Genomic DNA, 21,768 nt, shown 5'->3' with positions numbered 1-21,768 from the left:
ACGTGAAACAGAGAGCTGTAGTAACAGGTGATAATGACGATTGTTTTTGAACCACTGTGTTTCAGGGTAACTGGTTACCTGGCAGTTATACACCGAATGCACCAGACATCCAAGCAGACGCCCGGCCAAAGGGAGGCAGAACTCCACACGATGGCTGGGGAACAGTATCATGCAGGAGCCCAAGCACAGACCACCTTTCTAGGCTTGAGAGACAGTCTGGGCGGCTGGACTGGACTCTGCAATAGCAGTGAGGTCGGGAGGTGACCGGGGCGTCATGCAGAGTCTCGCAGGCCAGGCAGCCAGGGCCCAGTATTTGAGGTTATGCGCTGAGACCAGGGCGTGGTGATCTCTGACTGATATGTTTGAAAACAGCCTCTGTACACACGAAAGAATTAACAGTAGGGTCTCCAAGAGACGTGTGCACACTCGTGTTCAGAGCAGCATTATTCACGGTAGCCAAGAGGCAGAAGCCAGCCAGTGTGCGTGAGCGGAGGAACGGGTTAGTATATACGCTGTGTCCAGACAGTGGGTTCAGGCTTAAAAGGGAAGGAAATTCTGACACCTACTGCAACATGGATGAGCCTTGAGGACATGATGTTGAATGTGATACTGTGATTAACAGTAAGAAATACATATTTGATCTTCCTCCTGGCAGAACTCTTAAAACCCTAGGGATTTCCTAAAGGAGAGAAAAAGGTGCCTTTTGTTATGTTAATGAGGCGACTTTTGGAATGTCCCCAGGTCACCTAAGAATGGGGCTGGTGGCCCAGAGAAACCTCCATGTGATTGGAGGGTTAGAACTTTCAATCCACCCCTTGGCTCAGGAGAGAGGAGAGGGTCTGGAGCTCGAGTCAATCCCCAAGGGCCAATGAATAGATCAATCGTGCCTTAAGGGACAGGGGTCAGAGAGCCTCCGCGTTGGTGTGGGAGAGTGGTCTGCCTGGAGAGTGCCTGGACTCTCCGTGTCCTCTGTCCACATGCTGCCCTGTGCATCTTTCTGAGTTCTGTGAACGACTCTAGCAAATTAGTCCAATCCAAGGAAGGGATGGTGGGAACCTCTGATTTACAACCAGTTGGTCAGATGCACGGGTGAGAACTGGGTTTACGGCCGGCGTCTGCAGCATGGCAGGTGGGGGACACTCTAGGACAGCCCGCAGCTCGTGGGATCGAATTCTCCTGGCAGACAGGGTCAGCAGTGAGTTGAACTGTAGGCCACTCTGCTGGTTTCTGAGAACTGCTTGTTGGTGTGCGGGGAAGCCCCCTCCACACGTTCAAAATTGGTTGCACAGAACATTAAAGACTAAGTGAGATAAGCTGACACAAAAGGTCAAATACTGTAGGATTCCACTTACATGAGATCCCTATGGCAGCCAAGTCCATAGACAGATGGTATCGGGTGGTGGGTGCCAGGTGCTGGGGAGAGAGGAGACAGGGGAGTGTTTAAGGGGTACAGAGGTTCAGTCTGGGAAGATGGGAAAGTTCTGGAAACATGTTGGTGATGGTTGTACAAGAGTGTGAATGTACTTAATGCCCCTGCACTGTATGCTTAACAGTGGTTAAGATGGTAAATTTTTATATTATGCATATTTTACCACAATTAGAAATTCAAAACCCCAAAGCAACCCTGTGGTAGGGTTCTTTCTGTGCGGAAATTCACACGTGTGTGCAGGGTGGTACCTGAATGGAGGCAAGGAGCCTAGGAGACCAGGAAGCTACTCCAACAATCGGGGCGACAGGAGCCAGAGGCTGGATACACCGAGTGGGTTCCACATGGGTTTTGAGGTTGAGTCACAAGGACTCGCTGCAGGACTGGATGTGGGGACTCAGAGAAAGTGGAATCGGTGTTTGGGCCTGGGGGAGTGGAAGGGGCGGGTAGAATCGGGAGTTCGTCTCTGCTGAGTCCAGAAGCTGAAGTGCATCTAAACCCCTGAATGTTCAGGCCCGAGGAAGCTCGCACTTTGTTTCCTGGGCCGCTTACTTTTGAGTCACAGCCACTTGCCAGACGTATGTGTGGAGATACCCCTGGAAGATTCCAGCCCGGCCTCTGCTGACAAGGGCCGTGGGGCAGATGTGCCCAGCAAACCCACAGAACCAGGAGACGAAATGGTAACCTGGCGGCTGTGGTTTTAAGCCAGGGTTTCCCGGTGGCTGGCTGTCCAGCAGTGGATAAATGGTACACACAGATAACCAAGTTGCTGAGAAATGGACTCACAAGGCAGTTTTCCCCCAGCCACTGTCCCCCGAGCGGGGGACGTTCTACCTGGGATGGGGTGCTGCCTGATGCTGCTCAGCCTCTTCTGGGGACAGGAACGGCAGCGCCCCAGTATTGAGGGCTGACTGGTGTTCTCTGATGGCGTAGCTATCCTAGCACCTCAACACCGCGGGTCTCGCGTGTTGGAAGGGCTGGGGCAGGCCTCGAAGCACGTGCGGTGGAGAGGAGGAGGGCACACCAGGAGAGTCACCCTCCTGGCCCGTGACGTCAGTCTGGTCAATGCGTGGTGCGCATGAGTGAGGTGCGTGCTCCCCAGGCCAGAGCCCTGCCTTGAGGGACCCTTCACATCCCTTCCTCTTCCCAGAGGTCGTGGACCCCCCCTTGGGATGGGGCTGTTCCCCCAGCTGGGGGCCTGTGACCGCACAGCGCAAGCAAGCAATAAACCCTGAGGCGAGGGGGCTGCTCTGGACCGAATGCTCATGTCCCCCAAATCCGTGGATTGAGGCCCTGCCCCATGGCTGTCTCTAGCGATGGTCCTCTGAGGAAGTACTGAGTGTAAACTGGGTCCTAAGGGTGGGGCCCTGATCCCTACGATTAGTGTCCTTATAACCACACACCAGAGAGCCCACCGCCCTGGTCACCCAGCACGCATGAGGACACAGAAGGTGGCTGTGTGCAAGCACGAGGGTCCACACCAGAACCACATGGGCTGGCACGTGGGTCTCGGGCTCCCAGCCCTCAGGACTGGGAGATAGATCTCTGAGGTGTGCCTCCACCCCAGGGCCTGGGGCTGGCCCAGGGCTTGCTCCTCGCAGCAGCAGGACCCTTCCTGAACACCGTGGTGACCTGGGTGGAGAAGCTGGCCTGGCAGCATTGCAGGCACGAGTGGGGGTGGGGGCGGTGGCAGGTGCCGAGGCCCCTCCGTGGGAGTGAGCTTGGGGTTTCCAGAAGCAGAAAGAAAGGTGTTCACTCCTCTCTTCCCAGTACAAGGTGGGACTGGTTTTGGGGGGCTTGGGGCTGGCTGCTTCCCTGTTCTCTGCAGCTGGGTGACGCCTCTCTGCCCTGAACCGTCCGGGACGCTCCCAATCCACCAGAGACCCCTGGCTGTGGCACACACGGGTTCAGAGCCCAGCGTGCCACACAGCTGAGGCCTCCCGCCGCCGGGTCTCCCGGGCAAGGACTCTGACACTCATGCACCTGCCCCAGCCGGACCCCATCTGTCACCCTCAGCTGTTAGGAATGGAGAACGGGGCCGCCCTCCTTGGGCCGCTTCACCCCAGTCTTCCCGTCCTGCGCTCCGGGAGCCCCGGGTCAGGTACCCGGGGACAAAATACTTGCCTCGGCAGGACTTGAAAGCCCTCAAGGAGCACAGCAGTTTCTGACAGCATCACGGCCACCCTCTGTGGGGTCACGGCAGCTTGTCACCCCAGCCCGGCCCCCCGCAGCTGAGCCTGCAGACTCGTCAGAGGCGCGTGGCCCAGGGGCACGGCTTGCCACTGCCAGAGAATCTGGGGAGAGCCCAGGTCTGCCGGGGACACCATCATGTGGAGCCTGCACTGCTCAGGTTGAGGGCTGGGAATGACGTTGCCCAGCTGGTGTCCCCCAGCACCCCCCACGGGAGCGCGGTGTGAAAGCTGCCTCGTGCCCAGGTGAGGGCTGCACACACCCTCTGGCCTCACGATCCCACCCTGAAACCCACCCTACGGGACAGCATCCCAGGACAGAAAGGATGTTGGCACCAAATGCAACAGCTGAAAACCACCCAAGGGTCCCTCAGCGGGTGGCTTCCCACAAGAGCCAAGGGACAGACAGACCAATCTGGGTAGCCTGCATCAGGATATATTTGTAAGTGATGGGAAACACCACAATCATGGCTTCAGGGGGGCAGCCCAGGCTCCTGAGGACCACAGGCTGCCCTCCTCACGGCCCCAGTGTGGCTGCGGAGGCTCCGGGCAGGAAGCAGGGAAGGTCAGAGGACAAACCAAAGTGACTTTTCTCAATGGCCAGACAGATCCCACCCCAAAATGCAGGAGACTGGAGGTTGGATCTTAACCGGCCCAGGACAGATGTGGACGTGGAGGGTGGGACCTAGCAGCCCCCAGGAGCCGCTCAGAGGCGTGGCTGAGCAGTGAGCCCTGGAGGAGCACAGCAGCAGGTGCAAACGTTTAGAGCCACACCTGATGGGTGTGGACATACAGGTATGCTGTCTGTCTGTCCCCTCAGGAAGAGGGGCTGGGTGGTAAAAGACAGGACATCTTCTTGTCAAACTGCTTTGATGAGTTCGGGGTTGGGGGACTGTGATGGCTTTGAAGGTGTCCCCCTGTGCCTGGTCCTCCTCCCATCCAGAAGTGGAGTTCAGCTGCCCCCTTGCTGGCTGGCATGCAGCAGCAGTGACCCGGCAGGACTTCCCAGGCCCCGGAGGGCATGGCTGACACTCAGGACTCTCACCGTGGACACCAGCCCCCAGTGTGCAAGGAGGCCCGGGCCCCTCGAGACGGCCACCGCCGTTGAGGTCTCTGTGAGCAGGCCGCTGATGGCACTGCCTGACGGAGCCCCAGCAAGCCCGGGGCCCTGAGCAGCAGTGACGATAAGGGAGTTGTTTTATACCCTGAGTACAACAGAGATTGAAAATCAAGACAGTGATCTTTATCTTTGTTTTCCCAGTGTTAGAATGGTTTATTTCCCACCTCTCACCCCTCGTGGCTACTGTGCAGGTAACAGAGGCAGCACCCCAGCTGGGTCCCTGCTCACAGGCCCCGGCCTGGCCTGCGGGGAAGATGAGGCAGCCAGCAGGAGCCGAGAGGTCGGCTGCCCGGCCTCCTGCTCTGCTATAAGTGAGATTTGCTTTAAGTGTCCTCCAGTTTCTTTAAAGGAGCAGGCTAGGCAGGGCTGCACCTGGTTCCAGAACCTTTCGTGCTGGTTCCAAGGGAGCCTGTCTATAAAAACTGTTCTGGCTGGGCGTCCCCGGGACAGGACACCCCACCGGCGTCCCCAGCTCAGCACCCTGAGGGATCCCTAACCCCAGAAGGTGATTTCACTGACCACTCTTAAGCTGGGCACAGGTGGATATGCAGGTGGCTGGGTGGTGGGGTTGGCCTGGTCTTCCCAGTGTGGAGGGCAGGCTCCGGCCTCTGCCTCAGTCACCCCGGGACGTAGGCCGCATGCTGCCTGGACATTCCTGCAGCGGGCCAGGAGGCAGGCAGGGTGTGCCCCGGGTCCGCCGTGTGCACCATCACCTGGGCACGGGGTGAGCCAGCAGGACGGGTGGTCCAGGGGTCCTTGTCCACGCCACGGGCCATGCCAGCCATTTCTCTGGTGCCCTCACCCAGGTCTCTGCAGGAAGAAGAGGCAAAGCTTGGGGGAAGAGCGGGGACCCCGTGTAACCCGACACTGCCCCCATGCCGGGCACCTGGGCCCTGCCTTCAGTGGGCTTGGGGCAGGGTCAGAACTGCCCTGAGCCTGAGGAGGCCCCTCCCTGGGCCTCAGACCCCTCACTCGTACGAGGTATGTGGTCCAAGGAGCAGCATGCCCACCTTCCAAGCTGGGAAGGGGCTTCCTGGGGTGGTGCTGGGGAAGGGGGCTTATTCAGCGTGTGCAGAAAGCACAGGGGCCAGGCCTCTCCCTGGCCCCGTTGCTGGGGGCAGAGACAGCTTTGCTCCTCCAGACTGTCCTCTGGTGGCCTGGGGCCAGATCACCCACTGCCTGTATCTCCGGTTCCTCTGTGCATCCCACCCCCAACCCACAAACCAATCACTCTTCAGCCTGACCAGAGCCTGCACCCCCATCCACTGGGTCGTCTCCGGCTCACATTGCCCTGCTGCTTCCTGCCCCCACTTAAGATGCTGTCTCTCTCCTTCCCCCAAATGCAGACTCTCCCCATCTGTTCACCACAGGCATCACCTCCTTCAGGAAGCCTGCCTGGATCTCTGCTCCCCCACATTTAATTCTCAGAAAAGCTCTAGGAAGTAGTAGGAGTTAAGAAGTTATGTTGGTTTGATGAATAAGTAAATGAACCAGTTAATTAGCGGAGAGGAAAGACTGCTTGGTGGGTGAGGCTGTGGACTTTGGAGCCAGACAGCCAGAGTCCAAACTCGGCTTCACGCTTAGCAGTTATGTGCGATTCTGGACAAGTTTCTATTAAAATGGGATGGAAACAGTGCCTGCCGCTAAGGTTAGAGCAGCGCCTGGCCTATTGGGAGTTGCTGGGAAACATACAGAGAACAGGAATGTGGGGGGCACACCTGGCCTCCTCCAGACAGCCCCACTGACCTAGATGGGGGGCTCGAGGCCCTGGGCCTTACCTAGGAGAGGTACCTAGGAGAGGCTGTCCGAGAGACAGCCGTTCCTCCCCCACTGAACTGGTGCGTCCCCAGCTAAGACACAGCACGGTGTGTCACAGTCTGTAATGGGAAGGGAAGGTGCCACCGGGTAGGGGGCAATGGAAAAGCTCTGAGACCTGCCGGGGGGGGGGGGAGGGGGGGGCTGACCGTCCGCGAAGAGAATGCATCAGCCGAGACCCCACAGCACAGCCGGAGCAAAAAGGCAGGCACTTGCGGCCGTGGCTACGCTTCTGTCCCAAGGACCCACAGAGCTCCCAGAACAGCCGTCACCAGCAGGCGACGCGCAGAGTAACCCCGAACGACTAAAGCCAACAACACAACTGACAGCGATGGTGTGGGGAACACCTCGGCGCTAACCGAGGAGCCGCCGACGAGCATGAAGCTGGCGCCTGCTAAGGGAGTGAGCGGGAGACCAGTCCTGACACCCGGTGACGGTGCAGCTGTTGTGAAAACGGCTCAGATAACTTGTGCTGGGCTCCTGGGGAAAGAACGTGGAAATAAAAACATCCAGACTGTTGACCTCAACAGTCCATTCTTGGGTGGTCCCAGATGTCATCTTGAGAAAGGAAAACCACTCTGAGCAAGTGCAGACATTCACCCCGACCCGAGTGCAGTGGCTGCAGCATCTGGGCGACGCTCTGGGGACCGCGGACCACGTGGTGCACGGATGGAAAGGGGGCGAGGCAGCATTTCCGCCACGCCACCGTGACGTGCGCCTAGTGTGTGTCTAAGGTGCATCTGGAGCTCCAGGGAGGGAGGCAGGAAATCAGTGCCTCCCCGTGGGCCAGACTCCACACTCCAGCCATCGCCGGGCCCGGGACGTCGCAAGCAGACACGGGGCCAGACCGCCGCACCACAGCCGCGCCTCAAGACAAGAGCAGGATGAACGGTGACGGCCGGCACTCCCCGAGCCCTGTCCGGCCGGCCCAGGCACTGCTAAGACCCTGGCCGTTTGACGGAGGACCCTGAGGCCGCGGCAGCCGCCATGCAGCAAGGCCACCGGACGGGGACAGGTGGACGGAAAGGACCGGAGCCTGTGGAAACGTGCACCCGGATGAGGTCGGGGACAGTGACCGTGAGCATGACAGGGGGCCCGTTACACGTTCCGTCTGCTTCTGTGTGCTCCTGACATCTCCCCGAAATAAAGTTCAGGAAAGAGTTCAGAGTGACGTGCAAACAGCAAAACCAAAAAGAAAGCCAGAGCTCATCCTCATTCCTCACAACAGGAAGGACAGAGTCGCGGCACAATTAGAGAATCACCATGTGTGTAACTCCCAGGCCACAGGTCAGGGCCGTGGGGGGAGCAGTATGGCCCCTTGCAGAGTCCCCTCTTCATCACGTGACGTGGACGCCTCAACCGAGAGGCCCCAGAGCATGTGACCACGGGGCGCCGGCCTGACCTGCGTCTGTGACCCACAGCAGTGCCACCAGGGGGCACATCCGGGAGATGCAGCCCGAGTGTGGCCATGCAGAAGCCTGGCGGCCCAGAACCCGCAAGAGACAAAGCTGCCAAAAACAAACAGCCCGCCCCACTGAAGGCGCCCGGAGCCCCAGCGCTGGGGTCAGAGGGCACATGCTGAAAGCTAGAAACACCGGGAGCTGTTGTATCTGCAGCCCACGTGCAGTCTTGACCAGACTCCGGGAGTCAGAGGAAGGGACATAAGAGAATGTCCCTGTAACGGTTCAGAAAGTCTGTGTGCCCGTGCAAGAAGATAAGACCCAGAGCCCTGCTGCGTCCCCCGGGAGGGGATCTCCTGTCTCTGCAGGTCTGAGTTCCCAGGATAAAGGCATTGGGTGGTGGGAGTTGAGGCCCAGGTAAGGCTGGGCAGCGTGTGGGATGACGGGCGTCCTGACCAAGCTGGGCCCCCCACCCTCACGCCCAATGCCCCCCTCGCCGTGCCCGTGCCCACGTGGTGAAGCTGTAGTTGTCGTGCGCCTGGCCAGGGCGGACCCCAGGGTCCCTGCCACCACCGCCGCCATTGTTCGGGCCCTTGAGGCCGAGGTAGGAGGCCTGCACCGTATCCAAGTCCCCGGCTCTCAGCTGGAGCCACAGCTGGGTTGCCCTGGGGAGAGACGGGGGAAGGACATTCAGGATGCCAAATCCTCTGCAAGGCGGTTGATGAGCCGGACTCTGGCTCGTCACCCTGCTCACCCAGCACCGCGGAGCCCAGGCCGCGAGCGGACCCAGACTGAAGGAGGCCCAGACCAGACCCATGTGTGCGGCCTGGTTAGGAAAGACCTTCCAGAGCCGCGAGGCTCTGTGAGTCGCAGGCTGCTGTGGGGCAGCACTCGGTGGCCGGGCTCCCTGAGGAGCCAGGGCAGCCCCAGCGCCCCCGGACACCCGCCGGAGGCCCAGGGCACGGATGGCAAGTGCCCATGGAGCGCCCTCTGCCCTCAGGCTCGGGCGGCAGGGAGGGCTGGAGGCCGCTGGGGCCAGCGTACCTGTCAGATGGCTGCTCACTCCTCTTCATGCACCTCATGAGGCAGGAGGTGAGGAAGGCCATGGACATGAGTAGGATGATAGCGCAGCTGACGATGGAGGCGATCACGGCCACCTTGAAGCCGAAGGTCTCATACGGCGGCACGGCTGAGGGAGACAAGGCCACCTCCTGCACAGGGCTCGCGAGGCCCTCAGCAACCCCGTTCCGTGGGGGAGGCAGGGAGGTAGGTGCTGGTGGCTGGGGCTGTCAGGGAACACTGTCCCCTAAAGGAGGGGGGGGGGGTGCTTGGGCAGGGTTTCGGAGGGTGTGTAGGAGTTCACAGCAGCACACCCGGAAAAGCTCTGAAAGGAGTTCAGTGATAGCCCCCTGGTTCCATGGCAGCCACATGCCAGCAGTGGCCTGCTTCCACGTGCTCCAAGCTGGTAAACCCTTCAGGGGCCCACGTGCCTTCTCAGTTCACTTTCCAGGAGGCTCAAAAGCAAGAAGAATGCCTGAGTCTGAGGCCAAAGGGCCTTTGCTGCTTAACAGCCGTGTGACCTCAGCTATGGGTCGAGCAGTGTTCTACCGGCTTCTAACGGGCATCCTGGGAAGACAAGGCCCAGGGTCCTAGTCTGAGCAACACTGCACACCCTGCCCTGCGGTGACACTGCTCACGCCCCACCTCCACCCCTATCCCCTGCCCCAGCTGAACACAGGCCACCCAGACCCAAGAGCTCTCCCGGCTGCCCCCGCAGCTGTATATCCATCTTCTGGCCCGTGGGGGTGAGGGGAATGGTGTGGGGCACTTCTTAGGGCCTTCCTTTCCTGCCCGGCCACGACAAGCACCCAGAACACAGGTGCCATTGTCTTGAGTCCCACCCCAGAGCGAGGGGCCAGCGCAGCCTGGGTCCCCCCTCCACAGGGAGTGCCGTATGAGATGCCCGTCCTGAGGGCTATGGGCCCGCAGAGAGAGAGCTCCTTGTCAGTGAATCCCTGTTATCTTGGAGCCTAATCCAGGTGGGCGCCCTCCTTCTCAGAGACTGATCCAGCACACGAGCATTTGAAAGGCTCTGAGAAGTGCTGTAGCCTATTAATCCAGCATGTTCCAAACCGTGTTGGCTACGAAGCCCTCTTTGATGCCCGACACACGTCAACACGATACAGTGACCTCCCTCTGGAAAACCCTTCACCACCCTGTACAACAAATACAACTTGAAAGCTAGAAAGCCGTCTCGTCCCCTGACGGGGAGCCCGGGGCTGCGAGCATCCTGGCCCTCAGTGTCCCCAGTTCTAGAATCCATACCACACACAATGTCCTATGAAGGTCTGCTGCATGGGTGCATCAAAGAATGGACGAATGAACAGACAGAGCTGCCCGCTTAAAAGATGACAGAGAACAGCTCCAACAAGCTCTCGGTGCTGACAGGCCAAGTCAGTGGCAGAGCGAGGGTTGAGGCTGCTGGGCCTGGAGTCCACGTGCAGACACAGGGCCCAGTGGGGGCTGTCCAGCTGCCCGCAGCGGGGTCGGGACCCTACAGAGGCCTAGCGGGGACTTGTACCCACCGCATCCCCTCCGTGGACGCTCACGCCCCACATGACGGGACCAGCCGCCCCCCACCCCCTGCAGGTGCTCAGGGGAAGCGGGCCTCACACTTGCACACGGGGCTCACTGAAGACCACTCGGCGATGCTCCCCTTCCAAGCACAGGTGAGGAGGCCGGACCCAACCATCTGGTGGCCTGAGGGGCAGTGGAACACGAGGACAGTCCCCACAGAAGTGCCGTCGCCACGAAGGACTTGAAGGGTGCCCCGCGGGGGTGGCTGCACCCGTGTGCACGTGCCTAGGGAAGAAGAGAGCAGAGATGAGGACCCTACCCTGGACAGCAGAGGGTGGGGAGGAGCCCCGGCGGGGAAGGGCGCTGCTGCTCCAACAGCCACACGACGCCCTGGGTAAGGTGCCACGGCCCAGGCCACCTGGCGTGGCAGCCACTCGGCCGGTGGCCTGGGGGCCAACGCGGAGCAGATCCCAACATTAAGTGAACCTTAGAGGTTTCCAAAGACGACAGTGTTGAAAAAACGAATCTGTGTCAGAAGACAAGAAAAGCAAACACAGGTGACTCTTGAACAACACGGTTTTGAACTGCTCGAGTACACTTAAGTGTGGACTTTTTACAGGACAGGGCTGTAAGTGGATTTTCTCTTACTTACGACTTTCTTAATGACGTTTCTTTTCTCTAGTTTACTTTACTGTAATCATATGGTACATAACCCATCTAACATGCGAGATAGGTGTGAACCAGCTCTTGATGTGATCAGTAAGGCTTCCGGCCAACAGTAGCCATTAGTGGTTAAGTTTTTGGGGAGTCAGAAGTTACATCCAAATATCAACTGCATGGGGGTCAGGACCCCTAACTCCTGTGTTGGTCAAGTGCCAACTGCACACAATTAGTATCTAAGCGTAGACCCAAAGGCAGAAGCAAGGAAAAAACAGGGGAAGGGAGAGACGGGCAGTGTGCGTGAAAAGTAAGAAAGGAGAACTTTCGTTCCTCCAATAACTAAGACACAAACAAGCTCAGGTGAAACAACCAGGAAGAGATCTGGAGAGCGCAGGACGAAGGTTCCACCCCCTTGCTGGTTGGTATCTTCGTACCCATCCACAAAAGCTGACCCCAAATAAAAAACAACGGCTAACGCGGGAACACGCGCTTCACAGAAAAAACACAAGGAGCCGAGAGGCAAGAATCTGTTTCCTCACGGTAGCTGAGGATGTGCAGATTCAGAGACCTCGTCTCTCACCCCTCGAGCTGGCCAATTGTAAGAGAAAAAAGACCATGTGCCAAGTTCAAGAGGCCTGGGAACGCCCGCTCTGGGTGGATCCAAACCTTTCTGGATGGGAAAATGTGTGAAGAGCTTTGTGTCGTGGATCATCCGAGAATTTAGCCAAAGGAAAGAATTACGAATCTGCAGCCAGGATTTCTACACCAGGATGTTCACCCCCACGTGTACAGAAACCACCAATGTGCCTGGCCGTGGACCCGTGCGGCCAAGCAAGGCATAGCCTGGTGACAAATGCCAGCCAGCCGTCCTTCCATAAGGACGTACAGAGACGGTATGAATGGAGTGGCAATCACAGCACCATCATGAGACCGCCACGATGACAACAGCTGGCGCTTACCGGGAGCCTACGGAGTGCCAGATGCTGAACGCACGCCTTACGTGCACTGACACGTCAACCTGGACGGTGCCTTCCTGGGGAGCCACCATTCTCCCCACTTGGCAGGTTAGGAAACCGAGGCACAGGGTGGCTAAGTCACTTCCCGAGGCTACACAGCTCCTGTGTTGCAGGGCAGGGATTCGGAACCAGCAAGATGGCACCAGGCTACCTTCTGAACACGTGTGTGTGCACACGGACATATGCACGCAGCCACGTGCCCTGTGTCTGGCTCCCCTGCTCAGCACAATGCCCAGGGAAGGCACCGGCCATGACATTCTGCCGTCAGCCTGGCACGCTGTGACCCAGCCAAGCTCCTGCGCTCGCCAGGCTGCGCGACACGTGGCCTTTGCTGTGTTCACTCGGACGGCAGCACCAGGCCGGCTCCTTCCGTGCTCCAGCCCTGACACGTGGACACTTCTTGATCCACAGCCGACTCGCCAGCAAACCCTGCGGGCTCTGCTTTTAAAATCTGTACCCAGGACACCCCAGGGGGCCAGAGTGCCCCCCAAGGCCACGCCCACCTAGAAACAGCCACGGGGGCTCCATGCGTGCCACCATGGCACCCCATTCCACATAGGCTGTGGGAGGATAGCACACCCAGGACCACTCGGGACAGCCACACACGCACATGCCTGGCACATCCAACCTGTCCAGAGGGGAAACCAAGGGAGGGGGAGGTCAAGCCACCCCTTGTCCAGCTGTGCTGGCCTTGCCCCACTCAGGGCGAGGTTGTTAAGGGGGCAGCAGCCTGAGCATCGGCCCCGCTTCGTGCTGTCAGGAAAACAGTAGGAGCCGCGGCTGCCCCAGGCCTCACCATGGGCAGTGACTGTGAGTGACAGCATTTGGCTGTGCTCTGCCACGCTGCACTAGTCCACCCCTTGTTCTGCCCCACCGAGAACTGGGGGGAGGGGGGCTCACGGGCCGAAATGTGGGGCAGAATGTGAGCCGGGGGCCCTCATGCTTTGTGCAAGGGGTGGGGTGCTGACTCCTGGATCAGCTAACACTGGGAACCTACTGGGTGCTTGGCTACAGCCCTGTGAGCAGGGCAGTCCATCACTACCTTACAGATGGGGAAACTGAGGCACAGCAAGGCTGGGTGACACACCGCGGGAACTGGCCGCAGCTGTCCCCGTCTGTCCTGCGGCTGGGAGGATGTGGGCCCCCGTGTGCAGGTGTCCGACACCAGCATCACTACCCCCACCAGCAATGCAGCTCTGATAGAATGTTCTGGCCAAGAAGCACCCTCATTCCTAGCCTCGTGCAGCACTCCTAACCATCTCAGAGGACAGCGGAGAAGAATCATCGTCTCCATTTTGCCGCGAGGAAACCAAGGTTCCACAGGGGAGGGGCCCGGGACTAAGTCAGCAGCAGAGCAGGGGGTGTGGGTACCTGTCCCAGAGCGGGTCTTTCCCTGATAGACCGCACTACCAAATTACTAAGACGGTGTCAACAATCACAAAAGAAAAGAACAGGTAAATCAGAAAAGAAAAACCAATGTCTCAAAAACCAGGGGAAGGGCAATTAGTTTAAAAAAAATAAATAAATAAAAAGCATTCACATCAGAAAAGGAGCAAACCTCCATTTGACACCATCTCGAATCCAAAAATCCCCAGGCATCTGCTAAAAACCTACAGAAACCAGTAAGTCCAGCAAGGCTGCAGGATGCAAGCCCAACACCCGAAAATCCATCATATTTCAGCACAGTGGCAGGGAACAAAGTGGAATAAAGGAAGCAATTCCATTTACAAGAGCGTCCAAAGGAATACATCGCTTAGGAATAAAGTGAACAAAAGAAGAGTAAAACTTAAACCCCGAAAACTACAAGACACTGCGGGCGGAAATAAAGGTCCTGCCCGGAGGTGAAGTCGCACGTGCCCGCGGGCCGGGAGACTGACCGCCACACTAGCCTCGGCTCCTCTGCAGACACACCACAGCCCCTCCCAGAGTCCCAGCTGCTGCCTTTCCAGAAACTGACAGGAGGGTCCTAAAATTCTTAAGGAAATGCAGAAAACCTAGGATAGTTCCAACAAAAACTATCTCGAAAAACATCAGAGTTGGAGGACTCACGCTTTCCTGTTTCAAAACTTTCCGCAAAGCTACGGTGAGAAAGGGACAGACCCGGAGCCAATGGAGCAGAAGCGACAGTGCAGAAATGAACTCTTAAAGTCAGGTGAGCTTTGATGAGGGCACGAGGACCGTCCGGCGGGAAGAGAACGGCGTTCCAGCAGCTAGTGCTGGGCAACGACATCCACAGGCAAAGCAGCGCTGGCCCTCTCCCCGCAGCAGACACAAAAACGAACTTCAAGTGAATCCCAGACCTAAATGTAAGAGCTAAATCTGCAGAACTCTCAGACGAAAGCAGAGGGATAAATCTTCCTGACCTTGATTCGACACCAAAAGACTAACGACAAAAGCAAAAAATAGATAAATGGGACTTGACTGAAATTAAAAATCTTTGTGCTTCAAAGGCCACGATCGAGAAAGTAAGAAGACAAGCTACAGAGTGTGAGAAAATATTTGTCAACTGTATATCTGATAAAGGACTTGTGTTTAGAGTGCGGAAGTTATTATGGTGAATTATAAATGAAAAAAATTTTATTTGAGAGAGAGAAAGAGTGCGCGTGAGAGTGGGGAGGGGCAGAGGGAGAGAGAGAGACTCTTAAGCAGGCCCCTCGTTCAGTGCAGAGCCCAAGGCGGGGCTCGACCCACCAGCCTGGGATCATGACCTGAGCCGAAATCAAGAGTCGGCCGTTCAACCAACTGAAGCACCCAGATGCCCCGTTATACTCACTCCATCATAAAAGACAAAATAACCAAATTTAAAAATGGGTAAAGTATCTGGACAGACATTTCTCGACAGACATACCAGTGGCCCCGTTAGCACATGAAAAGATGCTCAACGTCCTTCCTTCAGGCAAATGCAAATCAAATCACCAGGGAGTCCCTGCTTCACAGCCAGCAAGCACCTGTCCCTGAAAAGGACCAGGTGTCCCCAGGAGGTGGAGAACCTGGAGCCCGTGCCCTGCAGGTGGGGACACAACACGTGAAGCCCCCTTCCTGACGTCACATGGGGCGTTACCACGCGGTGCAGCGCCGCCCCGCAAAGCAACACAACTGAGATGAAAACACACCCACACACAGACTTGCGCACACACACACAACAGCGTCACTCACGAGAGCCAAACGGTGGAAACCACCCCATCGTCCACACGGATGAGTGGACAGATAAATAGAAAATGGTACAAGCCCCGCTGGAACAGCACCAGACGACAAAAAGGAGAGGGGCAGCGACACAGGCCACAGTGTGGCCGAACCCTATGAGGACAGGACGCTCGGTGCCTGAGCCAGTCACAAAACCTCAAGTTGTCAGACTCTGTTTATAGGAAATGTCTGGAAGGGGCAAGCAAATCCTCACAGACGGAAAGTAGATTAGCCATGGGCGGGGGGGTGGGGGGGGCGTGGGGGGGGGGGGAGACTGCTGGAGGGCGCACGGCTTCTCTCCCGGGTGATGAAATGTTCTAAAAAGGACTGTGGTGATGGCTGTCCCTATCTGAAAACGTACTATAAGCCACTGAGCTGCACACGTTAAATGCACACTTTAAATGGGTGAATGACATCTCAATAAAGCTCCTAAAAATTCCAGGAAAATACTTGTGTCAATCAGAGAAGTGCAAATTTGAAATGCGAGGTATTGTTCTGGCCCCTTAGCTTGGTCAAGATGGAAAAGACTGGCGTACCGGGGCGGGTGGGGTGTGTGTGTGCGCGCACAGAGCCCCGGCGTGGAGGGCAGGGGACCCACCCTGTGCCCCCGAGGTGGACACTGCCCGCTTCCACTCGCTGACCTGGGACTGAACACTGCAGACTCTGGGCTCTTAACTGACCGCCACACTTGGCCTCGACAGGCGCCAAGGCAGGAGCGACGGAAAGGCCGTCTCAGCCACCGGGCTGCAGCCAGCGCCCCCACCAGGACCCGCGGACAAGGACACCGGCTGTCCTCCCCGCCAGGAGGCAGGCGGGGCATTCTGGAACCGGGTAGACGGTAGACGGAGCACGGCAGCCACAGGCCGGCCACGTGGCCCCTCCCCCGGGGTCACCAGGGAGCCAACACTTCCTAGTCCTCAATTTAGAGCCGCCACTTCTGCTTCTGGGGCCGGGGCCGCTAAGCAGCCTCTTTCGGTGCTGCCCCGTGTGACCTGCCTGGGGAGGAGGCTGGCCAGGGGGAGAGGCCGGGAGCGCTCACAGCACCCTCACCAAGCGCCTGGCCTGCACACCTAGAACTTTCTCAAGAAGGTCAGGAGCCCTGAGGGACAGACCAGAGCAGCAGCAGAGGCGATGAAGCAGCCTGGTGAAGAGTCAAGGGCAGGGTCAGGCTGGGAGGTGTGGTAATAAATCCATTCGGCTCTGCAGGTGCGTCTGTGATATTTAAGACAAGGGGAGAGAGCCTCCAGCCAGTGTCACTGCTGAATGTCACCGCCTGGCAGCCAGGGCCCGGCCCATTCCAGACCCCTCGGGCTCTGCGGCAACCCCCCCTGCCCCCGCCACCCGCACCTGCTGCTCTGGGCCTGTGACCCATCTGGAAGTACCCAGACGGCACTGCCATCTCAGGAACTGCTTCGCCCTGTGTGCACGGGTTGGGGGAGGGCCCCGCTGTCACTCACATCCTGTGCTGCTGCCGGTTCCCGTGGGGGTGGCCAGGATGCCCGTCCTGGGTTTCTCCACCCAGGGGATGGGTCACACAGCTGAAAGGAGAGAAGTGATTCTCCCTAAGGTGCTCAGAGCCATAAGGGGACAGAGAGAGGGGGCCGTCAGGGAAGGGGGAGGGGCGGCACCGACCCGCAGACAGGAGACAGGATTTAGAGCCCACCCAGCGAGCACACTGTGGGGTGGGGGTCTGCGGGTCTCCGAGAGACTCAGAGTGGGGGGCTTTAAGTGCAGTCCTGGCTCCGTGCCCCAGCCCTGCGGCCTCATACTCTGCATTTCCAGGCAGCGAGCCGAGCTCACACCCGTCAGAGGCAGGGAGCCACAGCATCAGTGTGTGGCCGGCCAAACACAGGGCCAGAGGAATAATCGTGGTGAGAGGAGGGGGAGGAGCCCTGCCCACTACCTGCCCAGAAGAGGGGAATGCCTTCCCTGGGGGGCCGGCCGGGAGCCCCACGTCCCGGACAGGATGCTGAGGTGGGAAGGTGCCCCTGCCCCTGCTGGGAAGCCCCCAGCCCCCAAACCTCAGGCCCTCTCCACCGGGTCTGACTTGAGTCCTAGACCTGGGCCTCACCTTGCTCAGACTCAATTTCCCCATCTGCAAAACAGGGTGAACTGCCCTCCCACAAGGGTCATGAGAAGAGTAAGGCCACCCCAGGGAGACCTCAGAGCAGTGCCTGAGCTCAGAAACACTCCCCAGGAGGGGGCTCAATGCCTCATTCTGAGCACCCAGCCCATGGCACCCCAGACACCCCCAGGCTCCTATGGGTCTCTTCCGGCATCCCTTCCCTGGGCCCAGAAGGCCAGCGAACACATCTCTGGGCTGAGCCCATTTTCCAGATGAGGAAACTGATGTCCCCCGTGTACACTGGCAGGGTCCCCACAAGACCCTTCCACGGAACTGGTGACACACAGCCAGGGCAGGGAGGTGGTTGAGTGCCAAAGGGCTGCGGGGGGCTGTAGTCACGTCCACCCAAGACCCCCTCCCAGAGACGTCCTGAGGAATCACCACGGCCGGCGGATGGGCCAGCGGGCTGTAGACACCATGGCCCTTGACACGGCGAACCCAGCTTCTGCTCACAGCCCTTACTGACCCCTCCCCGTCCTGGAGACCCCAGACCCCATCACTGGCTCCCAACAGCCCCTCCCTTGATATCTAAGAAGCAAATCCCACCTCCTCCTGTCGCTGCTGAAAACCCTCACAGACACCCCGCTGCCCCTGGGCATCCTGCAGGACACCCTCACGCTGTCCTCTCCTTAGGCCCCTCCCACCTGTGGCTGGCCCAGACACCTGGCGCTGCACCCCCCCCCAGCCCTTCTCTGGCTGGACCTATGCACCCCTCAACCTTGGGTGCATTGCTCCTTGGGCCCTTCATGGCCTTTTTTTACGACCTCTTTTTTACTAGGTGCAAATAAATCTTAAAGCAGGAAAAACAAAGTAAATGAATTCACTGCAAAGAAGACACAAACCCAAACCAAACCCTAGGGGCTCCCTGGACAGTGAAGGGCAGACTTGCCCTGGAACGCCCCTTGTCCCCAGCTCCCGCCCCAACGGGTCCAGGAGGATGCTCCCTCTCATGGGGAGGGGGGGTGCAGGGCCTGTGGTGGTGCTTCCCCAGCCCAGCCCCGCATGGCCAGCAGGGTGAAGAACAATCCCGGTTGTTAATCTTTTATCTGGAACCTTGGGCCACAGGCCTGCTTGCTTCGTCCTCCTCCTTCCTGGAGCCCACACTGCCCTCAAACCCTGACCTCCCCCCTGCCCCCCCCCCCCCCCCAGGACCTGGTAAATCAGTTACTTTTTTCCGTTCTGGGAAGAGGTGCACTGGGACTGGGATGGGGAGACAGGCTGCTGGGCCTGCTCACCACCGGCCTGGGTCCCTGCGACACTGGAGAGTTGCTTCCTTGATCTGCGTCTGGGTTTCCCCCAAACGGAAAGGGAAACCCAAGGAGGAGAGTTCAAAGGGTGACATGTGCTCTATGGAGGGTGAGACCCCCAAGACCCCAGCAGGGGGGGACAGCCACACGTGGGGGGGCCCACAGCCCCGGCTGTGTGTCTTCAGGCTAGATACTCGCCCTCTCTGAGCATGTCTCCTGTGCCCTCCGAGGGCAGGCCCGGGCCTCGGGCCTCGGCCACAGTGGAGACGGGGTCTCCCGGCACGCCCCCCAGCTGGTGGGTCAGCCCACACTGGCGGAATCCCCAGTGTGTTTCAGAGCAGACCCAGGCTGGTTCCCACCCAGGAAGAGCTGCCACCCAAAGCTCCAGGGGCGGGGGAAGGAACGTGAAGGCAGAAGGCGGAGCTGGACCTCGGGACAAGGAGGCCACACTTGAATTCCCACCACTCCCCCTGGGCCTCGGTCTGTCCTCTGTGAAGTGCGCGCAGATCAGCGGTGTGGCAGGGATATAGGAGTCACGCCCATGGCACGCCCTCATCATCCGGGTCCTCCTGCGGCCCCCTTCCCAGGCATCTCCTTCAAGGCCCTTCCAGAAGTGGGAGGGGGTCACCTCTGGCTGCTGGAACCGTGTCCTTCCCGCAGGGCTGCGTTCCTGCACAATCTCCCCCATCAGGGAGTGCTGGAGCAGCCCGGGAGGCGGGCCAGGGCCGGCGGGGGCCTGTGGGCAGCGGAAGGGTGGCCTCCATGGCGAGCGGGGCACCCGGCCTCCACTCAACAAACACTTAACCCCTGCTGTGAGCCAGCCTCTGCCCCTTCACCAGCCACACCTGGGCGAAGAGGGAAGAACGTGGACCCCGGGACGCCAAGTCCGTGCGGCTAGACTTTGGAAGAGCAGAGTGATGCGTCCATTTTACCACGGCAAGGAAAAACACGCCCCCCGCCCCCACTGCTAGGTTGTAGCTTGTGCCAAACTGTCACAACCCCACAGGGACAAGTGGGTACACATTTCACAGCTCAAAAGACTGGGGCCATGGGGCAGGAGGATGGTGGGGTCTGGGATGACTGTGTTACCCCGGAGCAGAACAACTGTGGCGGGGGTGGGGGGTGCACAGGCCCTTCCTGACTCCCCCTGACTGGTCCACAAGGCCGGGGACAGGCATGCAGTGCCCACTAAGCACGTGGGGAAACTGAGGCCAGAAGCAGAGCGACACATCCCAGGTGAGAGGTGTCTTTCAACCCCAAATGCTGGGGAAGGGCTAATGGGCTGGAACCCCCAGGGCGGCCAGAGGAGTCTGAGCCCTAAGATGGGAGGCAGGGAAAGCCTGAGGGCGGGGACTGGCCTCTGAGACCCCACCCCCCACCCCCAGGATTCTCAGCAAACAGTCTTTTGTATGCAGACACATCAGGGCCTCCCCTTCCCCGTCCTAGGCTGGTCTTGTGCAAGTCTCTCCACCTCTTGGTCAACACCCACCTCCCCGGCAGTGGGGCAACACTCAAACGGTCGTCACACGCACCAATTTCGGTATTAAGGGGACGGGGAGTCAAAGAAAATAAACCCACCTCACCAGGCCAGGCTGCCCCTAGAGCCAAGCACCTCTCCTCTGCCGGTAACTTGCCTCCTTGGGCCTCAGTTTCCCCATTTGAGAAGGAGCTGCCCGCCAGGGCCCCCAGGGTGGGCACTGTTTTAAGCAGGACTGGCAGCACCCAGGGGGGCTCCTCCAGGCCCCGCTTCCATCCGTGCGAAGAGCCCAGTCCTGAGCCTGGCCTGGGCCACAGGTGTGCAGAGACCTTCAGGCATAAGGGGAGGGGGCAGTGTCCGCCAAAGTGAGCCTCAGGGACCTCTGGTTCTGTTTCTCAGTTAGGCTTTAGGCGCATTCATGCAGCAAAGCCAGCCTCCAAACCTGGGGCTTCGGACGAGCTGCCCACACCGCAGCCAAAGCACGAAGGTGAACCCTCTTCAAAACATTCTCGAAATCAGTCACAAAGTACGCTAAGTGCCAGTCCTCCCACTTCCGGAGACCCCAGACTTCGTCCCTGGCCCGGGAGCCTGGCGACCGCGGAGAGTCGTTCCCCCGCCAGGCTCAGTTTCCTCACCTGTGAACTGGGGGTGGGGGGCCAGCCGGGGCACCGGAGAGCCTCCCCGCCAAGCGAGGCCGGGTCCCCACGTCGGCCGCACCGACTTCCCCTGCTCCGAGAGGGGCGCGGGCGGGGCGGGCGCCGCAGCGGGAGCGGGCGCGCACCTGCGCGGAGGGGCGGCTGGCCGCCGCCGCCTGGTTTCGGGCCGCCTGCAGCCGGGCTTCGGCTCCTCTGGGGCGCCGGCTGGGCGGGAGGGGAGGGTCGGAGAGGGTCGTCCTCGGGCGGGTCTCGGGCTGCGGGCCTCCCCGGACGCGGCCGTGCGCCCCTTCTCCCGGCTGCGCGCCCCCACCGCCACGGCTGTGCGCACCCCCTCCCCGCTCCCGCTGCGCCGCGCGCCTCTTGGCTTCCCGGTCCGTGAAATGGGTGCAGAGCCTCGCTCGTGGCCCGCAGCCCCGGCGCTCACCTGTGCCGTTCCCCGGGGCGGGTTCGGCGTCCACCCCGCGCCCCCCGGGCCTCGCCCTGCGGCGAGGGGTCGAGGCCGCCCCGTGCATCCCTGCGCTCCTCGCCGCTCGGCGGGTACCGCGGGGCCTGAGCCGGAGGGGCGGGGCGGCCCGGGACACGTCCCCTAGGGCCGGCCCCGCCCCGTAGGTCGGGGGCGGGGCCGACCCCGCGGGAGCCCCAACCCCCCAGGGGGCAAAGCTGGCGGTGCAGGAAGTCTCGCTCCAGGGCTCTGCACGGGCTTTGCCCTCGTCTCCCGCCCCTCTGAAAACCCCGGTTCCCCAGGCCAGGTGTCCTCCGTGAGCGGCACATGTGAACCCCATCCGTGTCCCTGTGGGCCAGGCCCTCTGAGCTGGGGGGTCGATGCTGTAGGTCTTCACTGAGGAGCCCCGGGTGGTGGGGGCAGATTCAGACCCCT

The 21,768-nt window shown here is 59.7% G+C and overlaps 1 protein-coding gene across 3 annotated transcripts; it reads right to left on the bottom strand.

Annotated features, from left to right (window-relative positions):
* Positions 1-4,031: 4,031 nt before the first annotated feature.
* Positions 4,032-21,460, bottom strand: SUSD3 (sushi domain containing 3). 3 transcript variants are annotated; one of them, XM_060610286.3, is made up of 5 exons: positions 21,316-21,457; positions 10,624-10,812; positions 8,995-9,139; positions 8,463-8,615; positions 4,032-5,545 (listed from the first exon to the last, which is right to left on the bottom strand). In XM_060610286.3, exons 1-5 carry the CDS (start codon positions 21,401-21,403, stop codon positions 5,353-5,355), a joined length of 768 nt encoding a protein of 255 aa, XP_060466269.3. In that variant the 5' UTR covers positions 21,404-21,457; the 3' UTR covers positions 4,032-5,352. The 3 variants fall into 3 exon arrangements, with proteins under 3 accessions (XP_060466269.3, XP_078292244.1, XP_078292243.2); XM_078436118.1 differs by lacking the exon at positions 21,316-21,457 and adding an exon at positions 16,734-16,814; XM_078436117.2 differs by lacking the exon at positions 8,463-8,615 and having other exon boundaries at positions 21,316-21,460.
* Between the last annotated feature and the right edge of the window lie 308 nt (positions 21,461-21,768).

Source organism: Panthera onca, chromosome D4, assembly GCF_046562875.1.
Source record: "Panthera onca isolate mPanOnc1 chromosome D4, mPanOnc1 haplotype 2, whole genome shotgun sequence".
NCBI classification, from domain to species: Eukaryota; Metazoa; Chordata; class Mammalia; order Carnivora; family Felidae; genus Panthera; species Panthera onca.
Note: the sequence above shows the minus strand (reverse complement) of the source record. Positions and strands in the feature narration are given on the sequence as shown.